The sequence below is a fragment of the Protobothrops mucrosquamatus genome, unplaced genomic scaffold (genome assembly GCF_001527695.2).
Source record: "Protobothrops mucrosquamatus isolate PMUCROS unplaced genomic scaffold, P.Mucros_1.0 scaffold1274, whole genome shotgun sequence".
NCBI classification, from domain to species: domain Eukaryota; kingdom Metazoa; phylum Chordata; class Lepidosauria; order Squamata; family Viperidae; genus Protobothrops; species Protobothrops mucrosquamatus.
The window spans coordinates 715,297-732,670 of record NW_015387480.1 but is presented as its reverse complement, the minus strand read 5'-3'; the positions used below and the strand labels follow the sequence as shown (position 1 = coordinate 732,670).

General features: G+C 34.6%; 1 protein-coding gene across 1 annotated transcript in view; it reads right to left on the bottom strand.

Moving 5' to 3' along the window:
* Positions 1–26: 26 nt before the first annotated feature.
* The window catches only part of SNX9 (sorting nexin 9), a 33,898-nt gene continuing 16,550 nt past the window's right edge, over positions 27–17,374 (bottom strand). The window contains 14 exon segments of the mRNA XM_029285098.1: positions 27–187; positions 408–522; positions 1,216–1,305; positions 2,072–2,148; positions 3,465–3,542; positions 4,035–4,138; positions 5,332–5,435; positions 5,894–6,024; positions 7,389–7,506; positions 7,659–7,784; positions 8,352–8,436; positions 9,690–9,843; positions 11,841–11,994; positions 14,348–14,430. Coding sequence (XP_029140931.1) covers positions 27–187; positions 408–522; positions 1,216–1,305; positions 2,072–2,148; positions 3,465–3,542; positions 4,035–4,138; positions 5,332–5,435; positions 5,894–6,024; positions 7,389–7,506; positions 7,659–7,784; positions 8,352–8,436; positions 9,690–9,843; positions 11,841–11,994; positions 14,348–14,430 — 1,580 coding nt within the window.

The following is a 17,374-nucleotide window of genomic DNA, read 5'->3' as shown; positions in this document are numbered from 1 at the left end:
AAAATTTGAGCACAAAGAGTTCAACTCTATTTAGAAGAACAAGTAACTGTATAGCTGACGGACATAAAAAGAGCACTATATTCAGTACAGCTTACCGTTTCATAGAATTGTGCCTGCTGTTCCAGGTACAGACGCATCACAGTATTATAATCATAAATTCGATTACTGTGGAAGTGATTCATCTCCGCTGTTAATGAAAGCCAGGTGACATTATTATATCCCAATTTTAAAAACCTTCAGTTTTATTCATTATTTAGACATTTAATCAAAAGATACTTTAGTGCAAGGCTGAGTATTCCTTTTTTTTTTTTGGCCATGGTCTATATTGTACTTTACTTTTAATTGTTCAGACTCCAAGAATCACAGAAGATTTTGCTGTGATGCTGCCATCTGGTCTGAAACATTACCTTGTAATGCATAAGACATGATGCTTGCACGTGTCAGCATGTTTTGTTTATCTTGGGGGGTAATTTTGCTGGTAGCAATCAGTTTATCGCTTTCCTTCACTTTTTCTATTGCTCCCTGTTAAGAAAAATATACCATGAGCCATCATTGAAAAAATTATTGCAAATGCTATAATAATATCATTCAGTCCCTGAGTAGTTTCAAAAATGTTTTAACCTGCAAAACCTGGTATTAAGCGTGACCAGTAATGATACTGAATATTGTCAAATGCCTTTGTCCAGGCAACCATAAATAAAATCAAACATATTATATTAACTACAACTACTTGTGCATGTGTGACATGTGTAGCATCTAATATCCATCCAACCCATCTCAACATTTCCAGCTAGGTTTTATATCAACTGCTTTGGTTCTTTCTTAGCAAATAACTAAAATGAGATCAATTTGGTCAACAGACGACGTTTCTTTCTAAAAAACAGACTTTTCAGATATTGGTAAATGACCAAATAGGTATTTATTTCATTACGAGGTTATACATAATACAAAGCCATAATATGATTTTGTAACTTTTAATCATTCTGAAATGTATGCATCCATCCTAAGAAAGAAAATTACAAGCATCCTAGGGCATTCCAGTGCAGTTAAAAATGTAGTGATGACATTAAAAATACCAGTACAAATAAAGTGTAATGAAATACTTCTGATAAACTCATTTTGAACTGAATGGGTTCATACTGACTTTAAAATTTCTACTGATACTAAAATAACTAGCATTCACTCTTAGAAAACTCATACTACATAGTCTCTCACCTTATGAGCACCTATTATATCTGGAAAGCAACCAAGAAATCCTTTGTATTCGTGATTGGTCTCCATCAGAAAATGAAGATCCATCTTTGGCTAATAAAGAAATAGTAAGTAATTCTATAATACCATGCCATAATAAGTCCATAGTTAAAGTAAAATGACAGAATATAGAGAAAAATACTTTTAAAATATTGATAGCTCAAAAGGACAACCCAGATGCAAAATATACATAAATAATTGTGTAATGTATTGGACAGTTCCATATTTTAGTATTCCTTTAAAAATAATTTGCAATCTTTCCCAAATGTTTTTTTTTCCAGATATTTAAGAAAATCTACCCCTCTTAATTCTAGGAATATGTCTACTTTATTTGGAAGGTACCACATAAATGAGTATTAAAAAAAAATAACATGAAGCTTGTTTTTCTTTTAAAGTTAAAATAATTCCATGTTATATTTTAAAACTGTTTTGCTAACCTGATAGTCATTGTGCGTTAATGTCACTTGAAAAAAAGTAAGGTAATCAACAGAGTAAAGAAAAAATAAACAGAAAAGACAGCAATAAACAATTTACATAACACTAAATTATGCAGGAGCTAGTTTGGTGTACTGGTTATGGCATCAGACTAGAAACTAGAGACCATGAGTTCTAGTCCTGCCTTAGGCACAAAGCCACCTGGGTAACACTCTCTTTCAGCCTTGGAAGGAGCAATGGCAAACAGAAAACTGCCGGGACTAGTCCAGGCAATTGACAAGAGTCCAAAAAAGGGGGGGGGGAGAGAATTGAAGACATGCGCGTGCACACAAACCACCCTTTGTGTACACGGATAGTTTTCTCATCATAATAAGACAGAATATACCTGCTCTGCCACAAGACTGGCTATTTCTTCATACGTTTTTCCTGCTTCAGTTATTGCTTCATTGAGGTCAGACTCTCCTAAAAACAGCAATGACATATTTCAGCAAGTTTTTTTTTATATATATAGTCTACAACTGTTAACAATATTTAATTTTAAAAACACAGTTTAAGATATATTTGCTCGTGGATAATTTTCTATTACCATGTTCAATAAGATGTTGAATAATTACTCATTAATTTACGTCAATATTTAATAAAAACTTCTACTTATAAGTTGATTGAAATGTCAAGATGTAGAACATGCGGACAGCGAGGAAAATATTTGCTTTCAATAATTTTGGTAATTGTCAACATAGCAAAATTAATCAGAAATTAGGTGACACTAGAATGTAATTTTCATTTTTTTCTTATTGGACCCATTAAATGTAAGAGATAAAACAGCTACGTTTCTTATAGCACATGTAATTCAGGAATAAGCAATAAGTAGCCTCTTAAATATATTAGATTAAAATACCACAATCCTTTATTATTGGGCAAGTTTATTAGCCCCCAAATCAAAAAATATGGAAATTACTGAATTATCTATTTTGTTGTGATCTGATTCATTTTTTTATACATTGATTATAGCATTTATTGTGATAAGTAGAAATCACAAATGTAAACTGAAATATCTAGATTATTGAAATAGAATATATTGGTAGCAATTATTGACTTAAAACAAATTTCTGAACCTGATATCTGATTCCTATAAATAGAATCTAGATGGCAAATCTAGACAGCATACTAAAAAACAGAGACATTACCCTGCCAACAAAAGTACATATAGTCAAGGCCATTGTTTTCCCAGTTGTAATATATAGCTGTGAAAGTTGGACCATAAGAAAGGCTGAGCGAAAAAGAATTGAGGCCTTTGAACTATGGTGCTGGAGAAGACTCCTGCGAGTCCCCTGGACTGCAAGGTGATCAAACCGGTCAGTCCTAGAGGAGATCAAGCCTGACTGCTCCTTAGAAGGCCAGATCCTTGAGTTGAAACTCAAGTACTTTGGCCACCTAATGAGAAGGAAGGACTCACTGGAGAAGAGCCTAATGCTGAGAAAGATTGAGGGCAATAGAAGAAGGGGACGACAGAGAATGAGATGGCTAGATGGAGTCACTGAAGCAGTAGGCGTGAGCTTAAATGGACTCCAGAAGATGGTAGAGGACAGGAAGGCCTGGAGGAACGTTGTCCATGGGGTCGCGATGGGTCGGACACGACTTTGCAATTAACAACAACAACAAATAGAATCATGCTAAAGTAATTACAAAAAGATGACACAAACTTTTTTGTGAAGCTCAAAATGGAAACAGGTCAATGCTGTTTTGAAAATATACATATATATAAAACTGAAAAATACCTTGATAACCGCTAGTACTGAAAACCAGTGCCAAACCCTGTAAAGCTTTTCCTATTTTCTGATATTCCTTGGGTAATGCTGGAAGAAAAACACATCTACAATGTATCTGAATAAAGGCAAACATTTTCAGGAAATAACTAGATACAAGATACTTTCTAGACATCCTCTTGTGGTAAAGACAAAAGTTCTTAAATCTTGCACATTCTCCCCCTATTTCATTTCCCCTATCTTGTTTTACTTCCTTAGTATCTCTTGGTACCAGGTTTGTAATGTTTAATTTTGGCTAGCAGTATCACCCAAGACAGAAAAATATAATGTAGATCAAAATGTATTCTAACTATATTTTTTGAATTCCTGATAACAAACAAAAGCATCAGCTTTTCCCAAGAACTTACTAAAATTAGAGTTTTTAAATGTTAATATGGCAAATATTTATGTGAATATGTTTTGCAAAGCCGTTATATTTGATGTATGATCATTGCACTGATAGTTCCAAGGTTTATATGTGAAACATACATTTTCATTTAATAAAAATTAAATCATTAAAGCAAATACATACTAAACACTTACGTCCTGTACAACGTTTCCAGTGTTCATGGCCTACTGTTAACAACTCCTTAACTCCATCATCCATGGATTTAGTGAACCTGCCAACTGCATCACACTTCTGTTCACTATGTAATAATAATAAAAAAATCCTGAATCAGACAGTGGAGAACTTTAATTTCTCTGTTGCCTAGCAGGCTATATATTTACACTCTCTGCCCTTCTTTTCCTAAATAATTGTCCACTGAAAATAGTTTTAAATTTTGGGTGAATTTTAATTATATACTATCAAGCTATTATATATAAATAAATTAGTTTACTGGCATTAAGAATCCATTTCAAATCATTAAAATCATTAAAAATTTCTCCATTCTGCTTGGAGAAAGAGCATGCTCAGAAAGAACATTTTTTGGCCCAGTGCAGTCACAATGCTGACATTATCCAGCATGGAGAAAAGTTTAGAAATGGGTGAGAAGAATGCATGCTCTCTTCACTATTACATTTTTTTTCATGAAAAATTCTCTTTCCATGCTTTATAGTTGTGCACAACATCCACATGCCAGGCTGGTTCAAGCTGAACATTCTACATAATCCAGTTAGCATTATCCATTTTTAAAATGCTATAAAATATTTAATGATGGATGAAAGCAGAGAGAGTTCACCATAAAGGAGACTAGGAATAGGGAATATGTAAAGCAAAAGCATTATGAATCTCTTAAGCATGACTGGCTCTTATAATCCTTAATTACGTTTAAGGCCAAATATGTTTTCCCATAGACTAGATATATTAGACGTAAGAAAAAAAGGCTTTCAGGCGGCCAAAGATGAAGAGACGGAGTCTCATTGTCTGAGTTGGTCAAGCAGGAGGGGAGTTGATAGTCTGGGTGACTGAGAAAGTTGGAGAACACTCACTTGGGTGTCTTCTCTAATTGCTCTAAGGAAATGCAACTGCAATTCTTCTTTCCCCTTTCTCACCTCTGTGCTTCATTGCAGCCAACTGGGCCTGAGCTCTTTCATTGCTGGGGACCCCAACTGATGGAAGGGCCTTGGGGCCCCTAGAAATCTATTTATTGCCTTTGGCAATAGTCCAAAATTTGCTCTCAATATGGAAAATACAAAGGTTAACTTGGTTAACCCTTGAAATGATTAGCTTGCTAGTATACAAACCTGTTTAAATGAGCCTCACAAGGAATAGCAAAAGAGTTTGGCTACAGTGAAAACATTTATTCTAGCAAGATTAAAGATACACTTGCATTATTTTGGTACTTTTTTCATCACTTTTGTTTTACTGTAACAGAGATGGGGAAATCTAGTAACTTACATTTCTATCATATCCAAATCGGGAGCTTCCGGTTCCATAGTAGAAAATACCATGACACCAACAACCTCATCTTTTTCTGCCTTCCTTTTACCAGTTTTCCATTCCTAAATATAAGAATGATTGTATGAGGGATGCACATTCTAGTATTGAACACTTCCCCATGGTCTTGATGAGGGCAGGAACTTAGAAAGCTCTTCTGGTTCTTTCATAGCTGATATGCAGACCAAGTATACCAAGTATATGCAGACCAAGTATACCATGATCATAAGAGCCATATAATCTACCATATATGAAAGAGCTACAGAAAATGGTTTAATAAAGCTTAAGAGAAAGAGAAGAGCTCTGAAATCTCTGCAGATATACTTGAGAGTTTGTGAATTATGACTTGCTATCAAGTTTCACTATTTTACTACTTCCCTAAACTACAATCTAAATAAAGCACAGCTTAGAAGTCATTAGTGTTCATAGCAAACATTTTGTACAAGAAATATTCCCTATTACATTTTTTTTCTATTAAGATTTATCCACCAATTCATTCCAAAAAACTTAAGTAAAGTGTTACCTTTTCATCACGGAAACTAAGGAATTGCTGAAAAACGTCACTTTCTGAAATAACTGGGTGACGACACATCCTGGTCATCCAAGCTTGTAATCTCTCCATCCGCATTTTGATGAATTCTTCTTCAAAACGTCCTGCAGCCAAAACAGGACTGCTACTATCATCCATGTTTTGATGCTATTTTTTGAGATCAATCACTAAATATTTCGACTAGCCTGAGAAAATATGTGTATTTCATGAATTCACCTAATGTCTATCTCTTTTTTCCTCAAGCTGAAAATACTCAATTTATATATTTTGTATAATGTTTAATTTTTATGGCAAGTATTTTCAGCTTAAAGCAAAAGATTGCTGACAGAATATTTAGTTTTCCCTTAAGAATGTTGAAGTGGTAAAGATTTATGTGAACCATAGGCAAATATGGGTCATACAATAAGCCCAACCATCTTCTAAGCTGTCTCACCATCTCAGCTCCCTTTTGATTTCCTTTCAAAAATATGCCTTTCTCTAATACTCTGTAGCCAGCAGATTTTTGAAATTAAATCTCCTCCTTTAGGAATATAACTGTATCCCTTTTAAATGGCAGAGCAGGTAGCCAAGGATACCTTTAGACAATGCTAAGGGAAACAAATACATTTTCTGTTTTCAGTTTCCTTAGCATTATGGAAATGTATTTGTGTCCACGCTCAGTTTTCTTTTCACAATTTGAACAGTACAAAGAGCTACAGCATTGGCTCTGCTATTGGGTGTTTTAAATTTATTTATTTAAAATATTATTACAATAAAGCAAGGAAAGACAACTGGAGAAAAATGCCAGTTAATTAGAGCAAAAGTTGTAGCCCGCCTCAAACCATCATAGAAAGGTTTATAATTCCAATAAATGACTGAAATGGTTTTATAAGAGCCGTGGTAGTGCAGTGGTTAAAGTGCAGTACTGCAGGCTACTTCTGCGAGCAGTTTGGCAGTTCAATTTTCACCGGCTCAAAGTTGAGTCAGCCTTCCATCCTTCCAAATCAGTAAAATGAGGACTCAGATTGTTGGGAGCAATATGCTGACTCTGTAAACCGCTTAGAGAAGGCTGTAAAGCACTGTGAAGTGGTATATAAGTCTAAGTGCTTTTGCTATTGCTATAATTACTGACTTAATTTCTTTTCCTTGTATTTTTATAACAGCAGACCAAGAAACAAAATTATTTGACTATAGCATTAATAGTCCAATATAGCATATTAAAAATTCCATGAAAAGACATTGTCAGAATGCTGTAAAAAACAAAATAACTATAAATTTTCACAAAATATAAAACTAAGCAGAATAATTATAATTAAGAGTTTTATCAGCTATCCACACAATTATATGAATTTTATTTCTCTATTTTTCCGGATTTTTAATGTGATGTAACTTGAAAACTCTCTCAATAAGTGTAGTCACTCTGTCTCTATTTCTGAAAAATAAATTATAAACAATTAGCCAAACATGTGATTTTGATAAAAAAAATTACCTGTAACCTGTTTATCTGGAAGAGATGGAATTGGAATGGCTGTTCCAAACTTAATTAAGAGGCGCTCATATAACCAGTCAAAATGTTTATATCTGTGGTTGACCGATCGGTTGGTGTTCTGTAAAACAGACAAAAAAAACCCTACTATATATATGAATTCCATAAAGCTGTAATGATTACAAGGGTTATATCATCAATATTATTAAATTTAGCGTTGAATAAACTGGAACACTGAGATATCCTATGATAAGAGTCCTGGTACGCACTTACTGTACATGTAAGTTGATATTCGATGTAGCTCTTCAAACCATACATTTTAGAACCTTTTTTTGGATCAGCCACAACACAGTCAAATGTAGAAGTAGGATAAACCCACATTGGACCATAATCTCCAATCTACAGGATAACAAAATTATATATTAATTCTAAAAATGCTATACATATCTTTTATATATATCTACCCAGATCTGTTATGATTTGCTAGTTTTATCTAAAAGCAATTAGCTCTTGTAAATATAAAACTCCAATAACTTTTCTGTTACTTAGTAGGGTGTAGTATTATATATAACAATGGATATTCATTTGGAGTAGGTAGACAATGCAATATGAATAAATATTTCCCAAAGATTCCTTATTCATTACTTAGAAAAAGTAATCAAAGTACTGTATGCAATATGCTTTCAACTGGACAGCATGAACATTGATTTCAAGAAAAAAATCCCCTAAAACTTAAAAAAAGGCTTCAATTATGCTATAGGATGTTAGTGAAGAATTTAAGTCCATGTTCAATACTGAATTAATGAATTATAGGCTTCCATATTTTCAGAAATAAAGAATTGAGGTTTCACTGTCCCATATGCTATCCTAACTATTTACTACTTTGCTTAAATGTGGTTCATATTTTTAAAGTATTTAATGATTCATGCAGTGGTTAAAATTTTAGATAGATTGGTATTAACTTACAATTATAGGAATTTTCTCTTTGGATTTCACTAGCTGCTTTGCCAGCAGATACTGTTCCACTCCAGGTTTTGCAAATCCAGGAAATCTAATCAGAGAAATAAAATGACTCAAATCTTCTTTCACAGGATTTTTGCTGTATTCAGAAATGCCAGCCATGATTTATAGGTGCTTGACTTTTGAATTTGATTAAATGGCCTTGTTAATAAAATATTTGAGCCAAAAATGATCTAGTCTCAACATAATTAACAACTGCCTCTGAAGTGTCTATCTCTACATACACTTTTAAGCCAGCTGTGATTGGCTGAATTCTTCCAATTAGAACAAACAGTGGATAGCAGCAGTTAGTACCAACTGCCACCAAAACACCATCTATTGAGCTCTTAAATTCTCTTCTGCCACTTGGGAAACCAGCTCTCACATAAATCAGACTCTGTTCCAATCCCAAACAGATTCCCATGAAAAAAGATTTGTCTACAGCAGGATTTTCATCTTACTTTCTAATCAGACCACATTTACATCTAGCCACACGTCTCCATTGAATATTGATTTCCAGTGATGAAAAAGCAGTTCTTAGCACAGTGTTTGGTAACTACATAGAGAAAGCTATTGACAGTCAGGATATAAAGCCTCCTAGGGTTATTTCAGCAATTCAAGCAGAATGTAAATTGATAAATATTAAAACCTTAGAGCAGCTAGATTCAACTAGTGATATAATTTATTAAATGGAGATTAAATTTATCCTGTTAAAACAACTAATTGCATTGTTATCAACCGAAAATGAGAAGAACAAATGATATGACCAGTGAGCCAGAATTCCATCTGGTATTTGTTCAGTTTCAAATATTCACATATTTCAACTGAGAGGCACAGTAAGCTTAATATTAAAAAAGGAATCTCTCTACATTTTTATTTCAGAATAAAATATGACTAAAAGTTTAGAAAATACCATTCTCATTTTTCTATCTCCTTCAGCTAAAATAAATAAAATCTCCTTTGAGTTGAATTTGATTCCTGTTACCTTATTGGGCCAGTTAGTTAATAGATTAGACTGCCAGTACCTTCTAGATTTTTTAAAAACTTTCTAGTCTAGCCTAGAGCCCAGGAATGTCATGATGCTTTCCTATCCAAATACCAATTAAGCCTATTCCTCCTTTTTGCAGTCAGCTAGATGCTGTTACAGTACTTATCTAGGCCTTTCAACTGAAGAATACTTTTTTTTTAATTTATAGGATGCATCAGTTATTGATTGTGACTACAGCATTCAAACTATTAAGAGAGGAATTCATACATATCTCTTTAATTTCTATTCTGATTATAGTGCCATGCTACAAGTCCTACTTGTTCAGTGGCAATTTCATAGCAGTTCCACGGCTGTTCCCACGTTGAAGCCCTGCTGGATCAGAGGGTTCTGCCTCTTTATAACCAGGATAGGGGGTAGCTGCTGATTTTGGCTCATCCCATTCTTCATCCCACTCATCATCATCAGCCGCTGCTAAAGAACAAAGGACACCAACTGTGTGAGCAGCTAATTATTAAAAAGAGTGTACATAACTAACTAGGATTTTCCAGCTTAGCTTCCCCTAACAGTCGTAGAGTATAGTGGCATGTTGTGGAAAACTGAAAGGACTGCTCAAATGTCAAACAAATAAGCTACTATCATCTCAGTATTTTGTAATTTAATGAAATGGGGATTAAAAATCTGTAGTTTTAAAAGAGTTTAGATGTATACCAAATATTATTTTTTATTTATTTGTCAAATTTATTTGCTGCTGCCCATCTTATCGTGGGGCTACTCTGGACAGCTTACAACAATAAAATGGGGAAAAATGATAGAAAATGTAAAAATAACAATAGTACAGGGATGAAACAATAAACAGTGGAAGTACAATAATATGAAATTAAAAAAATGAATGGAGGGGGAGCAGGAAGTGCAGGGGAGAGGTGGAGTCAGCAAGTTAGTCTAGCACCTACCTCCACCGATCATATTATTATTATTATTATTATTATTATTATTATTATTATTATTATTATTATTATTATTATTATTATTATTATTATTTATTATTATTATTATTATTATTATTATTTATTATTATTATTATTATTATTAATAAAGTTGGAACGGATCTTGGAGGTCATCTAGTCCAACCCCCTGCTCAGGCAGGAAACCCTACACCATTTCGGGCAAATGGCTGTCCAGTCTCTTCTTAAAAACTTCCAGTGTTGGAGCATTCACCGCTTCTGGAGGCAGGTTGTTCCACTGGTTAATTGTTCTAACTGTCAGGAAGTTTCTCCTTAGTTCTAGGTTGCTTCTCTCCTTGATTAGTTTCCACCCGTTGCTTCTTGTCCTGCCTTCGGGCGCTTTGGAAAATAGCTTGACTCCCTCTTCTTTGTGGCAGCCCCTGAGATATTGGAACACTGTTATCATGTCCCCCCTCATCCTTTTCTTCGTTAAACTAGACATACCCAATTCCAGCAGCCATTCCTTATATGTTTTAGCCTCCAGTCCCCTAATCATTTTTGTTGCTCTTCTCTGTACTCTTTCTAGAGTCTCAACATCTTTTTTACATCGTGGTGACCAAAACTGGATGGAGTATTCCAAGTGTGGCCTTACCAAGGCATTGTAAAGTGGTATTAATACTTCACATGATCTTGATTCTATCCCTCTGTTAATGCAGCCTAGCACTGTGTTGGCTTTTTTTGGCAGCTGCAGCACACTGCTGGCTCATATTTAAGTGATTGTCCACTAGGACTCCAAAATCCCTCTATTGAGCAAGGTACCCCCTATACTATACCTGTACATTTGGTTTTTCATGCCTAAATGTAGAACCTTACTTTTTTCACCACTGAATTTCATTTTTTTAGATAGCACCCAGTGTTCAAGTCTGTCCAGATCCTCCTGTATCTTAAGCCTGTCTTCTGGAGTGTTGGCTATTCCTGTTAGCTTGGTGTCATCTGCAAATTTGATGAGTTCCCCATCTATCCCCTTGTCCAAATCTTTGATGAAGATGTTGAAGAGCACTGGGCCCAGAACAGAGCCCTGGGGCACCCCACTACAAACTTCCCTCCATGTAGATGCGGTTCCCTTTTTGGTCCCCAGGCCAATCGGAAGAGCTAGGTCTTCAGGCCCTACTATTTATATTAAATAGTTTTGAAGATGAGGGGAACTAGGTGGCCTACCTCAAATATGATTCTGTATTTAATCAGATGGAACAATACTTTTTAGTAAAATAAATATATTAAAACATAAACTTAAGATTGTTTTTTCCCCATATAGTTCAATCTTCCTTGACATGCCCATCTACTAGATCACTGACTTTAAGTAATAGATCTACACAGTATATAATGTGAAAGATTACCATTTATACATTCTGCCTCCAGTTCTCTAATAGTCTTAGAAAACCCTGAATTATGCATTTCATCAAAAGTCAAACTTAAGAGTCCAATCACCATTCCTACAAATTATTATCAATGACAATCTCTACTGACCTGGACCTTGATAAGCTTGAGGATGACCAAACGCTGCTGCCTCCCAATTGTTTGGTGCACTATTTTTCTGCCTAGCTTCAGGTTTTGTTGACCAAGCATCACCAGCCGTTGTATTGTCCCAACTTGACCAGGGATCATTTGCATTACTGGTAACCTATGACGAAGGAGATAAAGGAGCCATTAGTCTAAGGAAATAGCATTAATAAAAATAAAGTGAAAGTATTTGGAACTAATTTTAAAACTACACCATTTTTTTTAAAGTACATTTTTTTCAAAGAACAATCAAAATTATATTCTAGAAGAAAACAACACATAAGGATGATTAACAGATTTGGAAATTTTGCCTCCTCTTAGCATTTAAATCAAGTATGTTTGGAAAAAAGCAAATTTCTAGTAATAACAGAAATGTATGTAATTGATTATATCATGCAAGTTTTACTTGCTAGTATAAAATTTTTAAAAACTCTGAAAATATGATTGTCCAATTAAGTTGTTTATAATATTTCTCTCAAAATATAACCAAATTCAAGCAATGCCAGTGTTCAGTTCAATATTTTTAAAAACATGATAAATTCAACATTAGATATTAGAATTTTCCTGGTTATTAAAAAGAAGATAGCAGGTATGGAAAATTGTATCTTACTTACTGAGCTAAAACACACACAAGTATTTTGATGGTATACAGCATATCTTTATTCTCTTCTACAACACAGATATACTGTAGTTAAATCAGAAAGTGCTTAGTTAAACAGTTTCCTAACCAAACTTCAAATCATGGGGTAAGATCCTGTTTTATTCCAAACTTGAAAATGAGAACTTCTCAGTTCAGAAAAAAACTGATGATTAGATGCTTCCTGATTCAATTACAGTAGAGAAAGGCAAGAAGGTTGCAAAGCATTGGAAAATTAGTGACATATATTTGGCTTAATAAATTCAGATTTGCAATTACAAACAGTTGCTACAATTGCAAGGTAACATACAGATGCTCCCCCCCCCCCGACTCTGCTATTCTTTAGAAGAATTGTGAAGATCTGTCTCTTCACCCAGGCCTTTTGTAAAGGAGAGTTAAAGCCTTGCTTTATTCCATGTGGTTTGTCATAGTTGCCAACTTTTATTGAAATTTCTTTGTTGGATTGTTTTGATCTGCCTCCAAATTCCTTTATTCCTAGGGATTCTTCTAGGTTGTACTTAGACAGATTGCCAGTTTTCCCTCATCCAGAATCTAAGAGCCTCCAGGAATTGAGATCTTCTGCCCAATCTGTGGTGGAGATAATTGAGTATCACCCATTGATTGATAATATATCACCTCATGCCAACAGATAACTTCTCCCAGTGGCTTCCTCTAAGTGATAACTGTGGGGGAGGGGAAGAAGAATGGCCAAGCCCTATGACACTCTAAACCAGATGTCTGAAGAATGCCAACTCTTCCCCAAATCAACTGGTCTGTAAGAAAGGAGGAAAATCATTGCTCCTAGGGCTGGCTTTAGGCTAAGACTGAGTAGGCACTGGCATAGAGTACCAAAAATTAGGGAATGCTAACATCATCCCTTATTCTGAATCATTCTAAAAGTGCTTCACAACACTTAACATTATTCTTAACATCATTGAGAGATGGTGTCAATGTGACTTAGGGGCAGCATATTCTGTGCAGCTAGCACAGCATAATCCTTGGTTTACCCAGAAAGATACCTTAGTATTAAAGGCAATTGAGATATTTGACAAGAAGAGATGCTCATTCCCCATAACCCTGTCAGAGGAGGAATATAACAAATGTCAGCTGGGAGGCAGCAGAGGATGGCAGGGACAGGCAGTGGTGGTGGAGTGCAGAGCAACCGAAAAGGCAGAGATGGGGGTTAGGGAAGTAAGGCAAGACAGGAGAAGTGTGAGGACCTTGCCTACCAACTGCAATGTCGACCATCTGCAACTAGGACTACTGGAACTGCCATTTGTAAGTCGTGCAGCCGTGTGATGTTTTGCCTAGTAACTACTTCGCTTAGCGATGGAAATTCTCGTCCCAACTAAGACTGTTAAGCAGATATTATCTGTATATAAAATAAAAGTTACATAGTTGTACTGGAGCTTTATTACATTTTTGAGTTTCTCCAGTTTGCTAAAAGCTTAAACTGAGATAGTAGAAGCAATCCAAAAATTACAGAGATTTTGTTAAATATATTCTTGCTTATAGATGTGTAATAGTACCTCTTACCATTAAAACAAGTACAGTAGAATAAAAATTGAATGAACTACTTCTACATGGGGGAAAACAGCCAGAAAACTATATCTTCATATTAACATAAATAACTAACCAGTAAATTCCTGCATGTCTATAATTTCCAGTTTCCAAAGCTACAGTGAAACATTTCCAGTTATGTTCCTATATTTCCTATATTTCCAGTTCTGTTCCTATTATTATTTTAGAATGCAATAGTGTAATAGACACAAGTTTTAACTAACTAGCAGAATTTATCAATAAATCAAATAATGGTTTATTTTTCACTGAAAATAACCTTTGCTGTAGAAAAGATTGAAGGTCAAGATTGTACGAGAGGTTCCAAAATGGCTGAATTAGTGAGAGATGCTAGAAAATCCAATCTGACAAATAAGTATTCAGTAAAGGAGGAAAAGAATGAAGCAGTAGGAAAAACTGGTATAGGTAAATTCTGGCAAACAAGCTGGATGGCTAAAATGTATACATACCATATGACTCACATAATCAGAAGCAACACACATCCAAGCAAAAGTTATTGCCCTTAGCACAAATTCTACTATACTACAATGTTCAGATCCTTAAGGTTAAAATGTATAAAAGCAAAACTTGTATAAACTTAACTGAAATAAATCCATGCAGGCAAAGACACAGCTTTCCAAAGCCAAGAGCATTTTTCCGTTATAACAGAGTCACATAGGAAATGCTTCCCAAACTGACTAGAAACATTGATGCTTGCTTCAATATTGTTGGGGCAGATAAACCAAAATCTGGTTGTTAGCATCTATCAGAGGCAGCTTTACTACAAACTTAATTTCCACATAGCTTGTTTTCTTCAATTGGGAGAAGCCGTATATACATTTTCTCTTTGATCTCAGATTTCCAAGTGGATATAAAATTGTCAAGTATTAAGAGCAGAGGTATTCATAAAGGGACTGGGGATGGGTGTCAAATGACAAAATCAACACATCCAAATATGGCAGAACTTGTACAGTGATAATACAACACTGTTTTCATAATTTTGACTACACAACTGGATTCTCAACCATAAATTGAAATTATTAATCCAGTCCTGGGCCTGATACTTTAAAAAATGCACTTCTATAAGGGCTTGAAGGGCTAACCTGAGGACACAGTAAGCCAACTGAAGAAAAATTGACTGGCATAGTCCAAGTTTTATAGTATAATCAATCTGAGCTAGTAAAAGAGAAAGCTTAACTGTAGATGGAATATAATGAAACAGAATTAGCGATATAATATTTACATAAAGATCTCAAATGGAAATGCTGCTGAACCATAGTTTTGCATTATGAGAATGAGCTACTGCAGTGAGCCATAAAGAATTTGAAAGTTTTCGCTTCTGTTTTTAGATTATTATAATCTCATGTAATGATCTGTTAAAACAAATCATCTTTAGATCATAGTTTTGAAAATAGCTTTATTGTTAACCTGACACATTTGGAAACTCTAATGCAGGGGTGTCAAACTGCCGGCCTGTGGGCCGATTGCATCATGCGGAGGCCATGCCCACCCCAGCTCCGGCAATGCAAAAAAAGTCACAATACATCGCAACACATCACGTGACGCGGTGAGTTTGATACTCATGCTCTAGTGAATTTCCACTAGGGAAGACTAGGGTTTTGATTAAAATTATGAAACATGCACACATACAAACCCACTTATGGTCAAGAAATAAATATAAATTTAAAAAGGTGGCTTAGTATACACTTTATGAGGTAATTAGTGACGGATATAAAGGTGATGAGAATTTTTGAATGGGGGACAGACTATATTTTTTGATAATGTCAAGAGTGCCTCTTGGAAAAACCTACTTAATATTACCTATTTAATATTTAATGCAATAGGTCTCAATATTTTGTAATCCCTTTAGGTCTGCAGAAACAATTGACAGGATGCAAAGAAGAAATAGATGCTCTGTAAGTATCTTGATCTAATTCTCTCTTTCAGCGTCTTGCAAATTATCTGAGTAATAAGTGAGAGGGAGGAGAGAAATTTGAATTCAGCTGACCCTTATCAAATTTCTGTGTTTGTGGGAACTACTTACAAATGCCATAGACTTCAACAGTTTTCAGCAACAGTTTTAAATTCTCATTTAAAACATTTTAAAAACTATTTATTGAACAAGGAGGCAAATTCTCTATTCCCAAAAAAACCAAGAACTTCACCATTTCTATATTATTTTATTAGCTAAACTATAGCTTATTTCAGCTTAAGCAACTTGAAGCAAACGATGTGTGTATACAAAAATAAATCAATCAGAAAGAACTAGAACTATATATAATGTAACATTAGACACCGCTATACGTAAAGCAAGCACCAAGCAAGAATGCTCTCTTTCAGCTTTATTTGTAATCAGCTTAATTTTAAATAAAAATAATATCAAAAAAATAATAAAAAAAAACAATGTATTTCTGAAGTTTTTTTAAACTCCCAAATAATTCATAATTAATAAATCCAGGAGCATCTGTTAAATTAAGCATTCCACTGCATATTAAGTATGACTTTTCCATCTGCCCTGGATTTTCCTGACTATCATGCTTTTTGGGGAGGCAGGGAGGGTGCCTCTGAGTCACTCTTGACTTCTGCTGACCGCCTGGATTAGTCCCTGCAGTTTCCCTGGCAGGATTTTCAGATGTGGTTTGCTATTGCTTCCTTTCTAGAACTGAGAGAGAGGGACTGGTCAAAGGCTATCCAGCTATGTTTGCATCTCAGGCATTAGCTTCCTTAGTTGAACTGACAAAAGAATCAGAATGTATTGTGGAATGAAAATGCGTTAGACAATGTGGAAGAAAAAATATTCAAGGAACACCTGAGAAATACTATAATTACATATACGTATAATTAAAGAGGATCACACATCTATAATAATGAATTTTACTGCTGAGTTACAGTCAGACTTTCCTGGGATTAGTAACAGGGATATGATTTTTTTAAAAATTCACCCAACAATGAAAATCACTATGAATTACTTCTACAAACCCAAAGAGATTTTTCATTCACTTGTTATTTTTCATAAATTCATAATAGTCCTATGACAATATCAAAAATCATTTGCATAATAACATAAAAATTCATACCATCCATCTCATTAGGCGCACTTTAAGTACCTCTTTTTTTTTTTCAATATAAAATTTTATTGTTTTTATCATAAGAGAAAAAAGAAATACATCACAGGTATTACACAATGATTTATCCCATCCCCCCACCCCCCGGACTTCCCAAACCAAACCTAGGCTAATATTCAAATACAAGTAAACAAATATTAATATCTCTAACTCCAAACTCTAAACTTAAACAATCCATCTCC